The following is an 18,402-nucleotide window of genomic DNA, read 5'->3' on the forward strand; positions in this document are numbered from 1 at the left end:
AAATCAATAACTATCATTTGACCTCAGGTCGCATTCCCTAGATAATCATTCAGTGCATGTATGTTCCAGAGAAGCTTTCGTTTTACATGCACACGTGCACAACATTATTCTCCGCAAACGGCTCCATACTTAGAGGTTGCGCACTTGTTTGTAAAATGTGAGATCTTACGGAATATACAAGCCCTAAATGATTATCTAAGGAATGTGACATGAAAGCCAAATGATAGTCAACACGAGAAACATAGTTTATAGGTTTCATGTTGCCAATCCTGCCAATGGAGTTTAGAGGATTTATATAGGGAGAATTTCAACAACTTGGTGGCAACACGAGACGATTGGTATGAGGTTGTTGGCCGAAGTTTGCGCACAATTTCAGCTGTGGTACACCATCAATCCATATATCTGCCCTTAATTCCTACTCTGGTACTCTCTGTTTTGCCCACCCCATTCGATCGAATAGAATTCAAGTTTCTTTAGTCTGCAGTTTGCGATGTCATCGCATCCTTAACATTACGCCTCTAGTTATCTTCAAACTCATTAGCTTATCATGTAATTATCTATATCAAAGATAGGTTTCAATTTTGTCACACTCATAAATCATCGAATTGAACAAAGTTGTTTTTATGAAAAGCAGGGTGATCTAGTGGTTGGGGACGAATTTCAGGCTCGCATTCTATACGCCATGTCCTAGGTTTGATTCCTGACGCTGGTGAATCACACGATAATGACTAGGGGAGGCTGACCTCCAGAAGAGTAGATTGTCGTGACGAAGCCAACAGCTGGTCTAACTTCCTTTTTTTTGGATTAGGACACCTTTCTCACGTTGGATCACTTTCTCATTTGTATTCAGCAGGCTTTCCATTTTAGGCTGACCCTCCCTTTTCCACCCTTTTATCCCTCAAAACGAACTACCTCTATTTGCGACTTTGTGTTAGCCCCAAACTAATTAGCTTCCAATTTGCTAATGACGAATAATTAAACAAGCTTCAATATAAGATTTTGTATAATGCAAGCTCGAGACTTGTTTGGCGGAAAATTGATACCAATTCTCGGCTATTTCGAGCTCGAGATTTGTTTAGCAGAGAAACGAGACCAATTCTCTGGTATCCTTAAGTTATCCGTCAAACCAACAAATTCGAAGAAGTCTCCGCTCGACCACGCCTTCATCCGCCCCATCCGCAGCGACACCGTCGCCAAGCTTTCCTCATCTACTTAATATTCCAATATATCAATAGCATGCATTTTAAGACTGATTTGGATGTGTACCGTCGTTGTCATCATTACAAGTTGAAAGAAAACATGGAAGCAATGTTCTAAAAGACGATAGGCGCTAGTCAGGCGGCGAATTGAAGCCTAACGCCTAGGTGACCAGGCGGGGTTTAGGCGGGTGCCTGGGTTGATTTAAGTAAATTTATTATATTTCGTGTAAATAAGTGTCTGTTTATATTTAAAATATATATAATTTCATAATAAACTACAAAATAGAATGATATATGTATTATGAAGTATTAGAACATAATGAAAACATGGGGAACAAACATATAGTGTGTGCTCATTTAAGTATTCAACAAGTCTCTTACAATTTATTGAAAAAAATTACATGCAAATTGAAAGTTATCTATTTTCTGTTTAAGTGAGTAGCAACCTAAACAGGTGCCTAGGCGGGTCTGGGCAGGCTAGGCGGGTGCCTAGGCGGTCTAGGTAGACGCCCTTTTTTAATTTTCAAACGCCTAAGCATTAATCAGGGCAGTGATCAGCCGTCTAGCGCCTAGATGGCTCTAGGCGGGAATTTTTAGAATAGTGCATGGAAGACACAAGAATTGATATCATTACGTTGGTATAGATGAAACGATTCCTACTTGGATGTTGCAATCAAATTTTAGTCACAATAGCGTAACAGTTTAATAAACACTCGTCAAATATTCAAAATGTGCTCTGCTGGTGAAATACACGATTGACAGAATCTCTCTTTTATCAAACATTTCCCCCCACCAAAACAATCATTATCCATTCATTTCCACTTTTTGGACCATTCATTAAGGATTTCGGCTCCTTCAAGCATCGCTTTTGCTATTGCTTCTAAGATTGTGTATAGAAAACGATATGTGGGCCATAGAAAATAAACAAGCATGTTAATTCAATTAGTGAATGATTTGGTGGTAATTGGTCCCAATATTAATTTCTTAAAAGAAGACAAAGATGCTCTCCCGGAGATGATTACATTTGAGATTAGACGTGAACTTTGAACCATAAGCAAAGCAAATCAAAGCGACTTATAACATCATTTACATAGTTATGATTGATTAGTAATAAGAGATATGTGGCTTCAAGACAACTCTTACTTATGAATCACATGATGTGGCTAGGGGGAGGCTGTAATGCCTCTGTAAGTTTTCTCGGTTCTCATAAAGGTGGACTGCCGTAATAAAACCACCAGCTGATCTCCTTTTTAGTTTTTAAGAAGGAAAAAAAAAGACAACTCTTACTTATGCAAAGTTGGAGGTGATTGTCGTTTCATATTTGAATTGGATCGCACCCTTTAGTTGATTCAAATTTTTTGCTTTGTTTTTTTCTTTTCTTTGATCAATTTGATATATCAAGATTATTGTTCCTTGCAAATTGATTAAATATAACTCAAGGAAAGGGAACAAGAAGCTGCCTTTGGTGGCTTGCCTTGGTGGATAGAATATTCATCTTCAACATACTGCATTTCAAGTTCAATATTTCCTTTTTGCAGTGTAGCACATCATTTGTAATTGAAAAGGAAAAACACAAACACTAAACTCGTTATTTGAAATAGAAATTACTATAACAAACATTATTTGCTTCTCTTGCATTTTCATGTTTATTTATAGTTACTAAATTAAATAATTAAACGGAAACAACAGACAAAATTAAAGTGAATGTGGAAAAGAAAAGAATAGTGTTATTTACAAACGTATTTTTACCTCTCACACACCCTTTCTAATTTTTTGTCATTGATCTTCTCCAATTCATTCGATAATGACAGTAAAAAATTGAAAAAGATGTGTGAAAAGTAAAAATAAGTGTGTTAGATAACACTACCAAGAAAAAAAAATGTAGTTATCATTTGGCATTTGAAAAGGTCACAAAGAGTTTGTATGATATTCATTTGTGCCTTTTTGGCAAGTGAGATGATGTACACACCAAGAACAAAATGGTCCCCAAAAAGTTTGGCGCCGATGATTTTTTGAAAACTAATGATTTGAATTCAGAAAGAGAATTGTTATTGGTTCTCCAAAATTCTCATTCTAAACTCTAAACTTTCTATATTTAGAAAGAAAAATACACTTGTGAGGAGTGTAGAATGAAATTTTTTGAGTGTTAATAACACTTTTCTTAAAAAATCCGCACTGAAAAAAATGTTAGGTTGAGACTGATTTGTCCAGGTGGACAGTGGTTAGGCTTAGTTAGGAAGAAAAAGAAATAATTAAAAAGGAGCAAAGCTAGGGATTATGAATTGGTAAAGAAGCAAGACATTTGTTGTCCCAATTGTGAAAGACAACTTGAATGATGTCCAGCCTCCACAACCGACACACCGGCCGGCCCAGGATTTTGAGGGCCGAAGCAAACTAGTGGAAAATTGAATTTTGAAAAGTTCCATGTTGTAATAACACAAATTCATGACTTATTTGGAAGTACTTTTAAAATGATCAAAATTATTTTTAATGAAAGTCTTTTTGGGTTTCTAAAAGTACTTAAGGTGCTTCTTGAACGAAATACTAGTTATGTGCTTCTTGAAGGAAACACTTCAAGTGTTTTTTCATGATTTACTTGCATAAGGAAGCACTTAAGTGTTTTTCTATGATTTACTTGTATATTTACTAAAGATTGGTTCCAAAAACACTCTCATAAAAAAATATTTCAATTATTTTAAAAGTACTTCCAAATAATGTGGTTGATTGCCCCATTAATTAGAACCTTTGTATTAATCCTACTTGAGTTTGAACACTTCTTAACATCTTAATCTCAAAATTGGCTTTGAATTAATTTACTCGTAAACTAAAAGAAATACTTACTTGCAGACTTGGACAAAAATTGTAAGCTTACAGATAAGATGACTAAAATATTGTAAGTTGAGGTTTCACTGTGAAAACAATTTGCAATATGCAGAGTAACTTCATTCTACTTGAGTTCGAATTTTTTTACTTTCACATCCTCACACGCCCTTTAACGTGTGGAGAATTTTCAAGCCAAACACATGAAACAACACAAATTAAGTGACGTAGAACATATGTAGCTGTTGAGCTTCACACTTAAGTCAACCTGCTTTAATACCATAAAAAAAAAAAAGGTTGGATCCTAAAACCAATTAGTAATATGAAGAATATCTCAACTTACTTATAAACCTTTGCAAGATTTCTTATTTCACCGATGTAAAGATTTTTTTACCTTTATATCCTTACACTCCATGCTCTGCACCCGAATTTCAAATTTCCGTTCTTGTAGTTTATCCATCGAATAAATAAAGGGTCTCTGCCAATTGAATAGCACTCAATGTGCATTTATAAGGTGGACAGAAAAGGTTTGTTTTTTTTATGCTACAGCTATTAAGTTGGCAGTCCATGCACGCAACAAGTATGTTCTATTACATCCGTACGTCCCTTCAACGAAATTCGGAGGAAGAGAATTAAGGAGCTATTGATATGAGAGATTTTTTAATGTGTTCAAAATATAGAACAACATGTCGTATATTATTACATAAGTACAAAGAAGTATTTTTTTTTTTCAGCGTTCCTCAACTTGTATAATGACGTAAGTTTAAGGAAACGTAGGTTCCTGTGCATGAAAATCTATGGATATATGCACATTATCATACCCGTTCTATACCCTATAGTTCAAGGAAATTGTAGTCATCCGTTGTTTGATTTTTAATTCAACAATAAGTGGTCATTTTAACTTCGATTTTGTACTTTCTCTACCACCATTTAATTAAGATCAAATTGTAGTTGATCAAAATAGTTTTGGACCATAGTATTTAAGAAAAACTCGTAATGTTACAAAATTCGAACATAGACAGGAAACTTCGTACTACCATTAACCCTTCCATCCACATGTATTATCACATATTTCAACTATCTGCGTCGATCTTCATAAAAGAATTAGTGGTTCACATTAATTAGTTCACGCTTAAATTTATAAAATTTGTTCATAAATTTAGAATATTCAAACAATTTTAATTTCTTTATGTTTTTGATTTGATACCCTCCATCGAGGATTTAAATCATCTAGATCGAATCATGCGGCTGAATTGTTGCGTATTTGAAGACACAACCGGCCAAAAATTTAGATTTTATATTTACTCCTAGTAGTCAAATGCGTCTCACATATATTGCATATGGGTCGACTTTGTTAAATAATTAATTTAGTGTTTGAGCATGCATGGGTCGACCATGTTAACCCATTCTTCGTATTGAATAAGCTTTCTCTTATTCTCCAGACAAAGTAAAAAAAAAACACTATCCTGTTCCAACTTCCAAGTAAAAAACACTACCCTTGTATAATTGTATTGAATAAAGAAATCTCTACAGTCCCACACAATGACGGATCCATAATTTGAATTTTGGGTGATCTCAGTGTTAATGATCTAAGTTTTTTAGATATGAATAGAGCACGAAGCACGCAAAAAGAATTTTAGTTTATTCACTGAGACATTTCATCAAACACTTGATGAATTATATGAGAGAATTTATCAAATGTTGCCCACGAAACCTGTTGAGTATATGCCTAGCAGGTATTACATCAAATACTTAATATGCACAAACGAACCCATACAAAACTTTCAGAGGGTCTTCAAAAGACGTTCACATGTATATTTTCTAAACTCTTGAGACAAATGCACACTAGGACTTAGGTGGTACAAAATACACCGAATCGATAGTTTTATGTGTAGCCATATAGACACGTGATTTGTGCGTCGGAAGCTAGAATTTTATCCGGAATGAGCCGTATGCTTTCATCTGCTTTGTCAGGGAATCAGGGTTAATTAGGTTAAGTTAATTCAAAGAGGTGTACGAGTGATTATCGCTATTATATTAGTGTGGTACTGCATGCCACGCGAGAGGGCTCGGTTTTGCTGCTCTCAACGTGATAAGTTGCTCCCTTCCCCGCGCGCGCGACCCATAATCTAATTTCTTTCTTTTTTAATTAAGATTAATTAAAAAGAAATTTATGTAATTCTACATGGTTGGTACTATCTAGTAGATCAGCTCAGCCGTAAACTGTTTTGTAACTGTCACCAGTACCAAGGAGGAGCTATGGTTAACAACTATATAAGGACATTGTTGGATTCATTCGTGGAAGCATCCCTTTATCATATTTCGAGACTAATTAGATTATACTAATTGATAAATAATAAGTTAATTATTGTCAATAAATCAAATAAGATCACATGAGAAAGAGAGAGGAAGCTAGACGACGGTCCAAATAAGTTAGATCTTATTTTGATAAAAAAAAAGAATAAAATTACAAGAAGAAACCACGACGGCAACTCTCACTAAAGCAGTTAAATTGTCAGGCATGCAAAGCTTCATGAGGCAAAACATTGAAACTTGCAAATCATCTGTAGCATGTCCTCCGGTTGCAGTTGCATCCGTCACGAAATTTGCTTCACGAAAGACATGCTTGAACTGAATATCCATGATTTGAATCAATGAGAACTTTAGAGTGTCCCTTGTACGTGAAATCTTCCACCTCCTCCGATCAAGTTATACCTTGTTGGTAGTAAATTAGTACGTAATTGCAGATCCTGGAATGTCCACAAGCAGCTGCATGACAGCCACGTCTGGTCTCGGATTTTGATTAATTCTCTAATTAAAGTATAACGTGTGTCAAAGTTGTCATATGAACTTTCAGTTTAATTATTTCATATCCCTAATTTCTATTTTCCGAGTCTCTAATCTCGCGAGCAGTTTTGTATGCGACAAGGCGTTGAACACACACACACACACACACACACACATATATATAAGGGAAGCCTTGAAGAGAAGAGATTTCTATTTTTTAGATTAGTTGTGGGATACACACCATATTGAATTTTAACAATCCAAACCGTCTATTTTTTAGGTTGCACCTCATAGATCATCGCTGCAAAATATTAACCAAATCGGAAATATTTAAGACATCTAACTGAGTTAAAAAAAATTAATGAATATTTTGTTATATAAGAAACAATGAAATTTTTATCTTGATAATTAAATAGGCAAATGATTTCGGATTGAATTGAATTTTTGCAAGAATGATCTATGAATCGAGACTTACAAAATAAACAGTTTGTCGTTGAAGTTCAATGTGAACAAGACCCCATACCTAATACACACACTGCATGTTGCTTCGCACGTGTGTATACATATAATAGTTGAAACTACAAAAAAACCCTCCTCCCTCATGGATCAGATCAAAGATGCCTCCATCGAAATTATCAAATATATATTCACAGAATTTTATCTTATTTAGTTTTCTTAATTTGCAGTTTTCGGTTCACCTTTTGTCATGTCCCTTATTGACCCAAAAAAGAAAGAGCAACTTTAGTTTGTCAGGATTAATTTACAGTGCTTTTCCACGTAGACATAGAATGTAGTTTTTCTAAATTAACTAATTGGATGGTCAGTCTTGTACAAGAGTACAATTTACGTTAATGTATGAAGAGGCTCTTGTATGTAGCAGGGTCACTATTATTGTGGTGTTTTAATTCCACGTCATGCATGTAAAAGACTTTTATACGTACATGCATGTAAAAGACCTTTATACGTACATATATCGCTGATCTAATACACTACACTGGAGATGAACGTATTTTGTTTAAGTTCATCTCTAATGCATGATATATACATATCGGTTAGATTTACGCTGAATAATTCTAATAAATTTGACGGGTGAATCTAAATCTCTTAAAAATGTGGTGGTGAGTCTTCAAGGTTAATAAAGTGAAAATGCGACTCCAAACATAAAGAGAGAGTGAGAGGGGTGAACTAGGATTATCACTCCTCCAAATCACCTTTTTTCTCCTCCTCTCTCATTTTTTTTGTTTTTTTTTTCTATAAAAAAATCATCACAAAATATTAACATAACTTAATTGTTACTGTACAAAGAGAAGAGAGGAGAGGAAAATTTGGTGGGGGAGACAATTTTAATTGAGATAGGTGGCTTCTCCAGTACTCGTATTGAATTGACTGCATGGGAGACATACAGAACCATGCAGGAGGTAACTTTATTCTGCCCTTTTGCTTTCACTCTCTTTTCTACATGGCTTCAGGTAGGTCAAATTAAAGGAACCGGATCTCCTTCGGACCTAAAAAATTTGAACTCAAAGATCAAATGATTCGGACCTAAAAAATTTGATCAAACGGCTACAATTATTATAACTTTTAGAGAACCCCTTGTTTGTAACCGTTGAATCAAATTTCAATAGCTCATATCATTTGATCCTTAGGCTTAGATTTTTTGGATCCAGAAGGGATCCGGTTCCCAAATTAAGACCTCTGACCAGCTCGTCAACTACTCGGATGAGGACTACCCAAGACCATGGACTGTCGAGTACTGATGCTGTTAAAGATCTTCTGGACATTGCATGGGCTGCCTGTAATGTATATATACATGAATATCTCTTCGTGTCCCGTACATAACGGTGTTAGTATGGACTGTGTGTGCCTTTGTCCCCGTATTAGACGACACCGACTTGTATTTTTATATTTCATATTTTTGGCATGTATATATTTACATATTCAATTTTGCATCGGATACTCGTACAAGGCCATGCGACCACACCGGCGAATTTTGTCTTCTTCACAGTATATAAGTTTATTAATAAATTTAAGAGAATAATATTAATGGATATTAAATGTATGGGATATGCCCTTCATATCTAGTATCTATGGTGTTAGTTATGATTAAAGTCAAATAGTGTATCCTTCAACCCTAAAGTAATGAGTAAATCTTCGATAAGGCTGTTTGATCAGAGCTGCTTACTCACTGTAAAGAACATTTACTTATATTTTTAAGGTATAAGAGTGATATGAGAATGTTACACAATATTTCATGTATAACATAAAGACGTCTTTTTTTTTATAAGGATACATGGTTGAATTATTAAGAATGAAATGCGGATTTTAATGTGAGATTCACTTAGATATGTGTGAAAGAATGATATTCCTACCCTATATTCTCAATCATTGTAAGTAAGCAAGCTATAGTGGGATAACTATGGGGTTGAATAGAACAAAATATACAGTCTCTTACTTTTGTAAGATATGCCTACAATATCTTGACTAGGGTATAAGCATCAAAGTTTTATTTCTAGTAACACCGACACAATTTAAGAAAATCAACTTTGTATAACACAGATACACTGTCACCATGACAACTATTACCAATGAAACCACCTTATAAAAGAAAACATGTGTTGAAATTTTTAGGCACAAGTCACCAATTGTGACTTTGTAACTGTGCCATAAAAATCATTCCCAACTCAAGTCCAAGTCCAAAAATATTGGAATGAGAGCCATTCTAGATTTTTGTGTCCGAACCCGAGGAACGAGATATCCTCATCATTCAAGAGAGAGATAGAAATCGAGTCGTTCAAATTTTTGAGTTTTTAGTAGACTAATGGGATGTACTAATAGAGACCGTAAAATTAAAATTAAGTTATTCAAATCATTATATTTTCAAGTATGAACACAGAAATTCGAAATGAATCTTAATTCAAATAGATTGACCGATTCACAATACTGCAGTAGTCTTCGGACCCCACGACCCTTGAGTTAAATAATTTAACCCATTTCCTAACCATGGTTAAATAAAAATTTAAAGTTAAAACGGTCCGGATAAATTTGCAGCCTCTACCTTTTCCCTCTAGCGCTCACTTATTTCAAGTTTTCTGTTCACTTTCTCTCTCCCTCTCGAAACTCGCGTCTTATTTAAACGCATGCGAGCTCTCATTCGAGTTTGCAGCACCAGAGAAGAAGACCGCCACTCTCCAAGCTCAAATTCCGCGACGTGTTCGCCGGAAATGGTATTCTCCGGCAAACAGGTGTTCCCGGTGGACTACGAGGCCGAGGTTTCGCAGCGACTGCTCGAAGCCTCGCTCTCCGGCGATCTGAAATCGGCGCTGGAGTGCGTCGCCGATCCGTTCGTGGACGTTAACTTCGTCGGCGCTGTGCTCCTCAAAACGAGGAAGTGTGAGTTGTTGCTGCGCGACGAGTCGCCGAGCGAAGTCCGCGTCGACTACGAGGAGTTCAAAACCGACGTCACGGCTCTGTTCCTCGCCGTTCATACTGGAAACGTCGCTTTGGTGAAGAAATTACTGGTAATGTGTACTTCAATCTTTGATTTTAAACCGTGTGATGCCAAATCACTGTGTTTGAAGTTGAGATTTGAATGTTTTTTGCTCACATCGTTGATCTTTCACCGAATTTGAAAGCATGTTGTGCTTAATTTAAATTATTTTGAACTGTTTATGCTTTTTTTACGATTATATTGTTTGATTTGAAGCTATTTCTGTTTGCATAGAATTAGAACTGATTTTGAAGGTGTTTAGTACTTAATTAAAGAATATTGAAGTGTTTTCGGCTTAATCACATTGTCGAGTTTTGATGATCTGCGAAGCATGTTTTATGTGTTTAGAAAGTGAAATGTTATCTACGTTTTCAAATTAGTTCATGATCCAGCATTTTTGAATTTTTGTTTCAACTGTAACTCTGTTTTCAGTACATTGCCGGAAGAAATTCATCTCGTTTTGTTTTCGATATGCTTAATTGCTCGCCCAAAGGGAAGAAACTCAAGAAATAACTGCTAAACCATATTTTTTGTATTTAGGATTTATACAGCCGATCCCACTTATTGGGATAAGGCTTCGTTGCTGTTGTTGTATGTTATTTTTTAGTACTACTTTATGGATTTTAACTTTAAATCACTGCTGATCCTAGATGTTTGGAGGGCAGGTGACTATTCGTTCTCTAGTTTTTGGAGCCGAAAGTTTGTGATTTTCTTACTTTGGGCCTTGCTTTGCTGAAAATATAGGGCTTGTTTGGAAGTGCTTTCAAAATGACTGAAAGCAATGTTTTTTAAACCAATCATAGTGTTATCTGGTGCTTCTTCCCAAAAGAACTATATTAGTTATAACACTTATTTTTACTAAGGAATAGTTTAAAAACATTTTCACCAAAACCGCTTTCAGTCATTTTAAAAGCACTTCCAAGCAAGCTCATATACCTTTATAAGATAGCTTACATTAATGAATGGTCTGGAGATCCCACATCACTTCTCTCAAATTATATGTTCTGAGCCTGAGGGACATAACGCTATGCTAAAATTAAACATCCCCCCTTCCCCCAAATTAGTGAACTGCTTGTTGAATGTTCCATGCTTCTATGCCTATCACGTCATATTTGTTGCCCCATTTCGTCTGAATGTGTTTTCTGACCTTTTGTCTCCGACGAAAAAAAACAATGTACCTGCTAGTGTACTAGCTTTAATCTTTTCTTCCTGGCCTTAACAAAGTTTGTTTGGAAATTAAAGTGAAGAAAAGAAGTGGTAGATTGAATAGTATTATGTCTGCTTGCGGAATTACTACTGTTTCTGGTTTTATAACGTACTAAGGATTGGCGTTTTCTTGAATTACAGAGCATTGGTGCTGATGTAAATCAGAAACTCTTCAGGGGCTTCACGACAACAGCAGCGGTGAGAGAGGGCCACCTTGAGATTCTAGAGATCCTACTGAAAGCTGGAGCATTTCAACCAGCCTGTGAGGAAGCTCTATTGGAGGCAAGTTGTCATGGACATGCTAGGCTCATTGAGCGGCTTATGGCCTCTGATTTGATTCGGCCCCATATTGCTGTGCATGCTATTGTCACAGCCAGCTGCAGGGGGTTTGCTGATGTGGTGGACACTCTCATGAAGGTAGAGCATCGTATTCATTTTCCAGTAAGATCTGTTCAACAACTTTCTGAATCCCGCAGCAGATAGCATTAGAGTAAAATAGGATTCAACAGTTAATAATTGCTTGTACTTGACATCAGTAAAAAATGATAATCTGCCTGTTTAAGCTCAAGATAACAAATATCGAATCATATCTGTTACGATACTCAATGAGTTTTATTAGCACAATAACACTGTTCGTCTTGCTCAATTGCAGTGTGGTGTGGATGCAAGTGCAGCTGATAGGATGCTGCTTCAATCGTCTAAGCCCGCTCTTCACACTAATGTTGACTGTAGTGCATTTGTGGCTGCAGTTGTGAGTAGGCAGGTCCCAATCGTACGTTTGCTGCTACAGGTGATTCCCACATCACATACAATTTTGCTTAGCTTAAATCAATGGTGATGCAGACATATGTACAAGTTCGGGGGGAGCCCGGTTATTTGACTGTCAATTACCCTGCGTTCTTAAGCCTAAAATGTATCATTAGATTGATCAGATACGACCCCGAAAGCCATAATTTAGGAATAGTAGAGAAGTAAATTTCAACTGAGATTCCAACTGTAGGTCCCCTCTAAGGAGGTGCATTAACCTGGACAGCTGGATTTGTACCCTTCCATAGGGATAGAGTGGTACACATCTCTATGATTGCAGTAAGATCTAAACAGAAAATGATTCTGATTATATTTTTCTGACAGGACAATAGTACTGTTACTGTTTCATCTTCTGTAATTACTACTCTCCTTGTATCCTTTTACTTTTCACTCCACATGACTAACAACCTTCGTTTGTTCTTTGTTTCAAAATTTAAAAATTAGGCCGGTGTGAGGACGGATGTCAATGTGAGGTTGGGAGCATGGTCATGGGACCCAACTACGGGGGAAGAGTTTCGGGTTGGGGCAGGGTTGGCGGAGCCATATCCCATTACCTGGTGTGCAGTGGAGTATTTTGAAGCAAGCGGTTCTGTCTTGCACATGCTCCTCCAAGGCCTTTCTCCGGATACCCCTCATTGTGGAAGAACTCTCCTGCACCACGCTATTCTATGCGGTAATGCAGGAGCTGTCCGTGTGCTCTTAAGTTGTGGTGCCAATGTAGAATCACCCGTTAAAGCAACTGGTGGTACCATGTTTAATCCGATACACATGGCTGCCCGCCTTGGTTTGCCAACAATCGTTCAATGTTTAACTGAATCTGGATGTGATATGAACTCCAAGACTGATTCTGGTGAGACAGCTGTAATGATCTGCGCAAAATACAAGCATGAAGAATGTCTCAGAGTATTGGCGGCAGCTGGTGCTGATTTTGGCTTGGTTAATGCTGCTGGTCAGTCTGTTAGTTTGATTGCCAGGGCAGCTAGGTGGTCACTTGGTTTTCAGCAGGCGTTGATGTGTATAATGAGTGGCGGAAAGATGCCAAAATCCAGCAACTTTTCTGTTTTCTCTCCCCTAATGTTTGCAGCTCAAGCCGGCGATATTGAGGCCTTGAAAGCCGTAGTTGGTTCAGGAGAATTTGACATCGATTATCAAGATGATAAAGGTTTCACGGCCGTTATGATCACTGCTTTGAAGGGGCACGTGGAAGCATTCAGGTTTCTGGTTTATGCAGGGGCTGATGTAAAACTGTGTAACAAGTCTGGTGAGACTGCAATTACTCTATCAGAAATAAGCCAAAACCGTGACCTATTTGAGAAGGTAATGCTCGAATATGCACTAGAAAAGGGCAATCGTTACGCTGGAGGGTTCTATGCTCTGCATTGCGCAGCACGCCGTGGGGATGTGGATGCAGTCAAATTGTTAACAAGTAGGGGATATGATGTGAATGTCCCTGACGGAGATGGTTACACTCCGCTCATGTTAGCGGCTAGGGAAGGTTACGGTCTCATGTGTGAACTCTTGATATCTCACGGGGCAAACTTGGATATCAAGAATGCCAAAGGAGAAACACCGCTTTCTCTTGCGAGGAAAAGCGGCGGTGGTTTGAAAAATGAGGCAGAGCAGGTGATACTAGATGAGCTAGCTCGCAAGCTGGTGCTAGGTGGGGCGCGTGTCCAGAAGCATACGAAGGGAGGGAAGGGCAGCCCTCATGGGAAAGAGATGAGGATGGTGGGAACTGTAGGGGTGCTCTGCTGGGGGAAATCAAACCGGAGAAATGTGATATGCCGGGAGGCGGAGGTGGGGCCTAGTCCAGCCTTTAGGAGGAATAGAAGGAGCAAGAGCGATGCAGATGAACCCGGAGTGTTTAGGGTGGTGACTACCAAGAACAAGGAGGTGCATTTTGTGTGTGAAGGCGGTGAAAGCGCCGAGCTTTGGGTGAGGGGTATAAAGCTTGTGACCAAGGAGGCTCTTTCAGTAATCGGAGCGTCATGAACGTTGGTGACCGACGAGAATAGCGTCAATGAAGTAGGATGGTGTATAGAGAGGTTTCCGGGAATACTTCGTCTTGAAGTATTTAGAAGTAGAGTCGGTTTCTTTTCGTTGTAGAGGTTTTTATCCCGCAGTTGTAAATCTGTTATCGTCTAAAGGGACAACGAAAATTGAGCATTCGATAGCTAGCTTTGTTCGCCATATGGATTCCAAATTTTAAAAACGAAAACCAAAAATTTAAAACGAAATGAAATGATTACCAAGCGGGCCATTAGCTGATTTGAATCGAAGTGAGCTCACTCTATAAATATTTCTGGAACGGAGAATGAAATTGAAATAAATACGATAAACTAAAGGACTCTTTTACAAAAGGGAACTCCGATAGACATCTTTCGGAAAGGAGTGGGATCGAGCGCCAACCAGAATCAAAATACACTCTGACAAAACACCACCTTTTAGCCAGATCTGATCTCTTTCTCCTTTGCCTTGCACAAGTCCTCTGCTGTCTTGACAAACTTTTTAGTCAACTCGTCAACCTGCAAAATGTAGCCATTCCAAACAACCAATGAGCAATACAAAAACTTGCATCGTATCAACTGGGGCACTTAGAACCGTTAGATCCAAGTTGTGAACTGAACCTAACTGGATCTAACGGCTCTAGGTGCCAGAGTATGCCATACTCTGGTGTAGTATTGTAGCGAAACTTCATATTAATTTAAGAGCAGTTAGTTCTTAAGTTAGAGCTCACCTCTTTCTCCCATCTCTTTAAGTCGTCCTTTGGGTAGTTTTTGGTCAACTTTTTTATCGTATCCATTGCCTGTAAAAGAAACCAACAGTCTAGTTAGTTGTGGTGCAAAGCCACCAAACTTAGAGTCCGTACTCACATATCAAGCACGTTGGATCGTTCTACACCCCTCATTGTTTTGGTCTTCAGTACTACTAATGATACATTTCTTCCTGAGACCACGAGACTAGAAACCAGGAAACTAAAGATTTAACTTATCATCCAATAGTACTGGTAAAATTGATATCGTTATAAAGACTCATATCTTACAAAAAAAGTATTTCGAGTTTTACCATAAATAAACTTGCAATTGAAGCAAGTGACGGTAAATGTTCAGAAGATGGTCTAGTAAATTTGTTAGACGGATATCGTGCAACGATTATGAGAATCAATGACCTGGCCTTATGGCTTTTACGACTAAAGACTCTCACTTAGACAGAAAATAGATAACTTTCATTTTGCATTTTTTTTTCTTTCCATAAATTGTAAGAGACCTGTTGAATGTTTAGATTGTTCTTCATATATTCATTGTGTTCTCATACTTTATAATCTATAGTTTTGCAAGTTATGTATCCCAATGCAATTATATATTTTTAACTATAAGCAGACACTTATTTATAAGATAAGTAACAAATCTACTTAAATCTGCCTAGTCCGCCTAGGTCCCCGCTTAGGCCCACCTAGCTGCTTAAACGCTAGGCCCCAGCCCGGTGCCTGACTAGCGCCTAGCATCTTTTAGAACCTTATAAAAAACAAAATTGACTTCTGTTACCTTTTGGCGACCTCTTCGAATACTTTGTTTGCCATCTTCAGCGGACTTGGTAACCACTTTACAAATAGCCTGGTAGAATATATTCACTGATAAGGTATGGTAATTATCAGACAAGGCAAAAACGAAGAGGGGAAAAGCAGTTGTACGTCACCTGAACATGCTCTTTCGTCAATCTGGACATCATAAAAATTAGAAAAATATAAAATTAGTCAAGTAATGAAACACACGGCTGAATCCAAGTTAGCTTGGCGAGTATTTTCGAGTTATTATTAAGAACTAAGAAGCTAAAAAACCATGAAAACCAAAAATTCATGACAGCATAAGTGACAATCAGATGCTTGCTTACGGAGGAATAGCTGCAATCAGTCGGTCCCCATCAACTTTAGGATTTAACCCCAATGGAGATTCAACAATGGCAGTCTCCAAGTTCGATAAGGCCTGCACAAGATCGTCACGTTATTGGAATATTTTTACCAGAATTGAGTTTAGATATATCACTGCAGACAATAGGTATGGTAAGGATCTCGCTTAATCCAACCCGAAGAACAGAAAATGTAATTAAGATTTACCAAAATCAAAAGTGACTACATACAAATACAACACAATGTTACTGAAACGCGCTTGCATTGCTTCATTACCGTAGGATCAAAAGGGTTGATGGATAAAGTTTTCGAATCAATGACCGAAACAGCGGCTATCTGATGCAAGGGCAACTTCACACCGCCGGTTTCCACAATGATGTGATCAAGCATCCCTGCATAAACATTTCAGACAACTTAGAACAATAAGAACCAAAATTGAGCAAATGAACAACGATTTGGCACCGGAGAGACTGAAAGTGTACCAGGAGATGCTCTTCCGGTGCGCAGTTTGCTTAATTCCGCCGTTAGCGCTGCGATCGCCGCCTCCATATGCGAGGTGGCATTTGCCTTGATCGTCGGCCCCATGTTTGGCAAAATTTCAACTGTACTCGCAGCCGATTCATCTTCTTTTTCTTTTTCAGAATATGTGCAAGAAAATTGAAATATCATATCAAACGAGTGCAATTTTAGAAGTTACATTTTAGAGAGAGAGAATGAGAGAGAAGGTACTTTTATTGCGGCCTTTGGCGAAGCCTCTGCGGCTTTCTCTGACGAATTCAAGGGCGGGAAGAGATAAAACCCTGTGCGGTGGCGCGGAGTTGCATTGCCGGAGCTCGCGACTGAGCAGCGCGGAGCTACGGAGGAGAAGGACGTTCCGGAATGAGAGCGCGCGTCTCAGAAAGATCGCCATGGGTGGAGCTCTCTAGGGTTTTAGATTTTTGTTAAACCCCCGCGCGCAGTGAGGCCTGAGATTTGGGCCTCCAAGCCTGGGATTTGGGCCATATAATATAGTAAGACATCTCCCACCGATCCGCTAACAAGGTAATAAGGCTAAAAATAGCTCGTTTCGACATGAAAATCGTCTCCAACCGAGGGCTAGACCAAAGGGCTCGTGGTCCCCACCCAGCCAAAAATGGGAGAATTGGCCAAATGGATGGCCAAGCAGCCAGCCCTCCAGCGCCAGAATGTCAAACTTGACGTTTTGCCACCCTTTAGTGCCAGAATGTCAAGCTTGATATTTTGCCAGCCCTCAAGCTTAACTCATTTGAATGCCAACGGCTACCTAGCGTCAGCATGACGCCAGCTAGCAACGACTAGCTGACGTCAATCTGCCGTTAGGTTACCTTTGGAATTTGAATTTTTTTTTTTTGACGAAATTTTTTTTCCGATAAATACCTAAGCCATTCCTACACCATTTATCACATACTTTTCACCATTTCATACTATCTTACCTCATTTTATTTCAATTCTTCACATTCTATTCTCTTACCTCTTCTAATAATATTTCCTTTAATTTTTGCAATAATTTTCAAATGGCCACATCTGCAATGAAAGAAAGGGCTTGGACCCGAAAAGAAAATGAAGCTCTTTGCAGGGCTTATAGATGGGTCTTAGAAGATAGTGTCAATGGTAATTCTCAAACAAGTGAAGGTGTTTGGAGGTGTGTGAATTCTACCCCAATATCTAGCCAATTTATTAACAATGGAAGCTGAAGATAAGAAGTACCACATAAATAAGAATCCTATCTAAAATTTATCCAAAAAATTATTAAGATTACATAAAGATAAGAAATCTAGAGAGTTACTCACTTTAGCGACACATGTCACTCGAAATCCTATCTGAAAAGTTATTGAGATTACATAAAGAAAATAAATCAGGAGATTACTCACGTTGGCGACATGTGTCACTCAAAATCCTATTAAAAAAATTATTGAGATTATATAAAGATAAGAAATCCAGAGACTTATTCCTTTGGTGACAAATGACACTCAAAATATGTTCGAAAACTTTATTTTAATATGGTAGTTTAATTTAAGTAATCATATTAATTAAATTAAAATAATAAATTATGTTTGGCGTATGATCCTTTGGTCACTTCGGTTGGAGATAATTTTTTGTCAAATGACTATGTTTGGCCTATGGTTCTTTGGCTATCTTGGTTGGAGATGATATAAAATATGATATGGTAC

General features: G+C 37.8%; 2 protein-coding genes across 2 annotated transcripts; one reads left to right on the top strand and one right to left on the bottom strand.

The window, feature by feature from the left end:
• The first annotated feature begins 9,891 nt into the window (after positions 1-9,891).
• Positions 9,892-14,475, top strand: LOC103960909 (ankyrin-3). Its single transcript, XM_009373400.3, has 4 exons — positions 9,892-10,324; positions 11,641-11,916; positions 12,152-12,289; positions 12,751-14,475. The coding sequence occupies exons 1-4, from the start codon at positions 9,944-9,946 to the stop codon at positions 14,296-14,298; spliced, it is 2,343 nt and encodes a 780-aa protein (XP_009371675.2). The 5' UTR covers positions 9,892-9,943; the 3' UTR covers positions 14,299-14,475.
• A 73-nt stretch (positions 14,476-14,548) lies between these two features.
• Positions 14,549-17,186, bottom strand: LOC103960910 (ribosome-recycling factor). Its single transcript, XM_009373401.3, has 8 exons — positions 16,943-17,186; positions 16,696-16,845; positions 16,490-16,605; positions 16,198-16,289; positions 16,003-16,024; positions 15,852-15,920; positions 15,044-15,112; positions 14,549-14,831 (listed from the first exon to the last, which is right to left on the bottom strand). Exons 1-8 carry the CDS (start codon positions 17,121-17,123, stop codon positions 14,751-14,753), a joined length of 780 nt encoding a protein of 259 aa, XP_009371676.2. The 5' UTR covers positions 17,124-17,186; the 3' UTR covers positions 14,549-14,750.
• Between the last annotated feature and the right edge of the window lie 1,216 nt (positions 17,187-18,402).

This window comes from the organism of the source record quoted next, unplaced genomic scaffold (assembly GCF_019419815.1).
Source record: "Pyrus x bretschneideri cultivar Hongxiangsu unplaced genomic scaffold, Pyrus_bretschneideri_v1 Contig13, whole genome shotgun sequence".
In the NCBI taxonomy this organism is placed as follows: Eukaryota; Viridiplantae; Streptophyta; class Magnoliopsida; order Rosales; family Rosaceae; genus Pyrus; species Pyrus x bretschneideri.